Source organism: Lactuca virosa, chromosome 9, assembly GCF_052849685.1.
Source record: "Lactuca virosa cultivar CGN04683 chromosome 9, Lactuca_virosa_CGN04683_v6, whole genome shotgun sequence".
Taxonomy (NCBI): Eukaryota; Viridiplantae; Streptophyta; class Magnoliopsida; order Asterales; family Asteraceae; genus Lactuca; species Lactuca virosa.
In genome coordinates, this window is record NC_136434.1 from 92,527,073 (window position 1) to 92,531,386 (window position 4,314).

The following is a 4,314-nucleotide window of genomic DNA, read 5'->3' on the forward strand; positions in this document are numbered from 1 at the left end:
AGGTGTTAGGGTTACAGTCATCCGGAGGTGTTGTTCACATGATGGCTGATGGTGGCCGCGACTTTCGGGATGAGAAGGCTCTGATGGGGAATTGAGGTGAAGATCGTTGATTTAAGGTGGAGTTCAGAGGGAGAAAGGTATATCTTGAATACTTGAACTACGATCGATAGCTTCAAGTTATATAGTGGAATGGGTGGACTGGGGGTTTGGATTAGGGGTGGTGGGGACATGTCGAGCCCAACCCTTTTAAAAATTTATAAAATACTTTTAATTATTTTTAAAAGTTTTTTAAATATAAATAAAATCTGGTAAAGTATAATAGGATCTGGTAAAGTCTTTTTATATATAGTAGGGACGAAAATCTTAACAAAAAAAAACTATAGGATGTTTAGAATGCAAAATAAAAGTTAAGGACCAAACGTATAATTTTAATCAAATCATATGGACGATTTGATTAATTTGTTTTTTATTACTATCCCAAATTAATTGTCCACGTTTGATTTTTGAAGTCTTTATTTTTCAAATTTGACTTTAAATATTTTTCTTTTGATCGATAATACTTGATACAAAATATATGAATGAATTATATTTTAAATATCTTTTTATTTTTATAAGTTTTATCAAGCAATATATAACACAAATAAAAATATTTAAGGTCAAAATATATGAATTTATATTTTAAATATTTTTTTATTACTTGAAGTCTTTTTTCAGTAGGAAGAAAATGGCAAATCGATTATTAGCCATATTTAAAAGAACTTTTGATGAATTTTGAACAAAAACTTAATGCATAGTTCCCGAGTTTAACAAAAGAAAAGAAAAGAAAAAAAAGTCACGAGGGAAAAGAAGAGAAAGGAAAGGAAAACAAAATTTCTTTCATGTTCCCGAGTTGGAGAGAAGTGGAAGGAAAATGAATCATTTTGTTATTTCTTTCCAAATCCTCCCAAATCGAAAGGAAAGTTATGAGAGAAAGTGATCCTCCTATTTCCCTCCACTTCCCTCCTTTAATGAAACTCGTGAACATCAATCTCTTTTATTTACTTCTCATTTCTACTCATTTCCTTTCCTTTCTCTCGTTAAGTTGAACTCGGGAACGGAAAAGAAAATCTATTTCCTTTTAGGTAAAGTATAAAATAAATACACAATAGGTAAAGAAAATCTATTTCCTTTTAGGTAAAGTATAAAATAAATACACAATATCAACTTATCCCTCTTTAAACAAAGGGAAAGAGTTTTCACCGACAGATCGACAATAGAACGTCAATTTGCATGGTCAAAACATAGTCAAAGTTCGATCTTCTTCGAATCGCAGCATCAGGGGAAGCGCTTCTAGCATTTGTACATACACTTCATTTATATTCTATGGAATGGCAAAATATGTATTGGGTAAGCAACATATCGCCAACGACCTCCATCTCCTTAACTCATCACCCCTCGCAAACCTCTTGGACCTATGCCTTAAATCAAAATCATCGACAAAACAAACCCAGCACATACATGCCCGGATTATCAAGTCGAGATTTCACTCCGAAACATTCATCCTCAACAGGCTAATTGATGTTTATGGGAAATCTGGTTTTGTGGATGATGCGTATAAGGTGTTCGATCAAATGCCTGAGAGAAACATATTCTCTTGGAATGCGGTTTTATCCACCTTAACAAATGCAGGTCTTTTAGATGAAGCAAATAAGGTGTTCGATCAAATGCCTGTGGCTGACCAGTGTTCTTGGAACTCAATGGTTTCTGGGTTTGCTCAACACGATAGATTCGATGAATCAGTTGAGTTCTTTGTACATATGCATTCTCAAGATTTTGTACTCAACCAATATTCATATGGAAGTGCTCTTAGTTCATGTGCGGGTTTGAGGAATATAAAAATGGGTACTCAGATCCATGCTTCTATTCATAAATCTCCATACGAACGAAATGTGTACATGGGTAGTGCTCTTATAGACATGTATTCCAAATGTGGAAGTGTAGATTCTGCTCAAAAAGTCTTCGACTCCATGACTTCACGTAATGTAGTTTCTTGGAACAGCTTGATCACATGTTATGAGCAAAATGGTCCACCTTCTGAAGCTCTTCATGTCTTCAAAAACATGATGAACTCAAAGATTCAACCAGATGAGGTTACATTAGCAAGCCTGATAAGCGCATGTGCAACCTTAGCAAACTTGAATCTGGGACGTGAAATCCACAATCAAGTTATGAAATCCAACAAACTCACAAAAGATCTTGTCATATGCAACACATTAGTTGATATGTATGCAAAATGCAGTAGAATTTCAGAAGCAAGATGGATTTTTGACACAATCCCATCTAAAAACATCATATCAGAAACCTCAATTGTTAGCGGGTATGCCAAGTCAGCAAATCTTGAAACTGCAAGATCCATGTTTGTAAGTATGGCAGATAGAAATATCGTATCTTGGAACGCATTGATTGCAGGGTATACACAAAATGGAGACAATGAAACTGCTTTAGGACTCTTCCTTCAATTAAAACAAGAAGGAATCTTTCCAACACATTACACATTCGGGAATCTTCTTAGCGCGTGTGCAAATCTTGTAGATTTAAGACTCGGACAACAATCGCATACCCATGTTTTAAAACACGGGTTTAAATTCGAATCTGGACCCGAAAGCGATATCTTTGTGGGAAATTCTCTCATAGATATGTATGTGAAATGTGGATCCGTAGAAGATGGAAAACGGGTCTTTAGAAAAATGGTTCATAAAGATTGGGTGTCATGGAACGCGATCATAATCGGGTTAGCTCAAAACGGATACGGGCCGGAAGCACTTGAATTTTTCAACGGGATGTTGCAATCGGGCGAGAAACCGGATCATGTCACGATGATTGGAGTACTATCCGCTTGTAGCCATGGCGGGTTAGTGGATGCGGGTCGCGGGTATTTCAATAAAATGAGGTCGGAATACGGGATTGAACCAATGACGGATCATTACGCGTGTATGGTTGATTTACTTGGGCGGGCGGGTTTTCTTGATGAAGCGAAGAATTTGATTGACACGATGCGGGTCCCACCGGATGCGGTTGTGTGGGCGGCTTTGCTTGGTGGTTGTAAAGTTCATGGGAACATTGAGTTAGGGAAGGAGGTGGCTGAAAAGTTGATGGAAATAGATGGGAAGAATTCGGGTGTGTATGTTTTGCTTTCGAATATGTATGCGGAAAGGGGGAATTGGGGGGATGTGAAAAGGGTGAGAAAGGTTATGAAGGAAAAAGGGGTGGTGAAACAGCCGGGGTGTAGTTGGATTGAAGTTGAGGGGAAATTTCATGTTTTTATGGTGAAAGATAGACGACAGATTCGAAATAAAGAAATTTATTTGGTGTTGAGAGGACTTACGGATGTAATGAAGTTGTTTGGATATGTTCCTAATGCTTATGATCTTGAGGCAATTGAGGAAGGGTTTTTAGATTTAAACGGATCCCAGGAACTTGACAATTTCCAGACGATAGATTAGCATTTTTTATGTAAAAGAGTTATTTTGCCACCAAGCTTGTATGTTTTTCACATATTTATGTTAGAGTAAATTACAGGGATGGCCCTGTGGTTTGGGGTAATCTATGTGTTTGGTCCTTTTACTTTTTTTTTTTTTCACTCGGACGGTTCCTAAGATTTAATTTTGTTGTGCATTTAATCACTGTTTGACTTAAAAGGACTATTGTTCCCTTATTATTTTTTTTTCTTTAATTTCATTATTTATGTATTTTTTTAGTTTCTTGTTAAAGACACAAATTGGGCCCACTACATGGTGGTGGTGGCGGCGACAATTGTGGCAGTGGTGGTGATGGCGGCAACGGTGGTGGTGATGGTGTAGTGGTGGTGGTGATGGTGATGGTAGGTCGATAATTATGGTAATGGTGTTGGGTGTGAGTGTGTGTATTTGTGTGTGTGTGTTTGTGGGGTGTGTGTGTGCGTGTTTGTGGGGGTTGGTATGTGTGTGTGTGTTTGTAGAGGTTGGCGTGTGTGTGTGTGTTTGTGAAACAGCCGGGGTGTAGTTGGATTGAAGTTGAGGGGAAATTTCATGTTTTTATGGTGAAAGATAGACGACAGATTCGAAAGAAAGAAATTTATTTGGTGTTGAGAGGACTTACGGATGTAATGAAGCTGTTTGGATTATGTTCCTAATGCTTATGATCTTGAGGCAACTGAGGAAGGGGGTTTAGATTTAAACGGATCCCAGGAACTTGACAATTTCCAGATGATAGATTAGCATTTTTTATGAAAAAGAGTTATTTTGCCAGCAAGCGTGTATGTTTTTCACATATTTATGTTAGAGTAAATTACAAGGA

At 37.2% G+C, this 4,314-nt stretch overlaps 1 protein-coding gene across 1 annotated transcript; it reads left to right on the forward strand.

Moving 5' to 3' along the window:
- Positions 1-1,229: 1,229 nt before the first annotated feature.
- SLO2 (Pentatricopeptide repeat (PPR) superfamily protein) lies at positions 1,230-3,582 on the forward strand. Its single transcript, XM_079069996.1, has one exon. It carries the CDS (start codon positions 1,368-1,370, stop codon positions 3,480-3,482), a length of 2,115 nt encoding a protein of 704 aa, XP_078926122.1. The 5' UTR covers positions 1,230-1,367; the 3' UTR covers positions 3,483-3,582.
- The last annotated feature ends 732 nt before the right edge of the window (positions 3,583-4,314 follow it).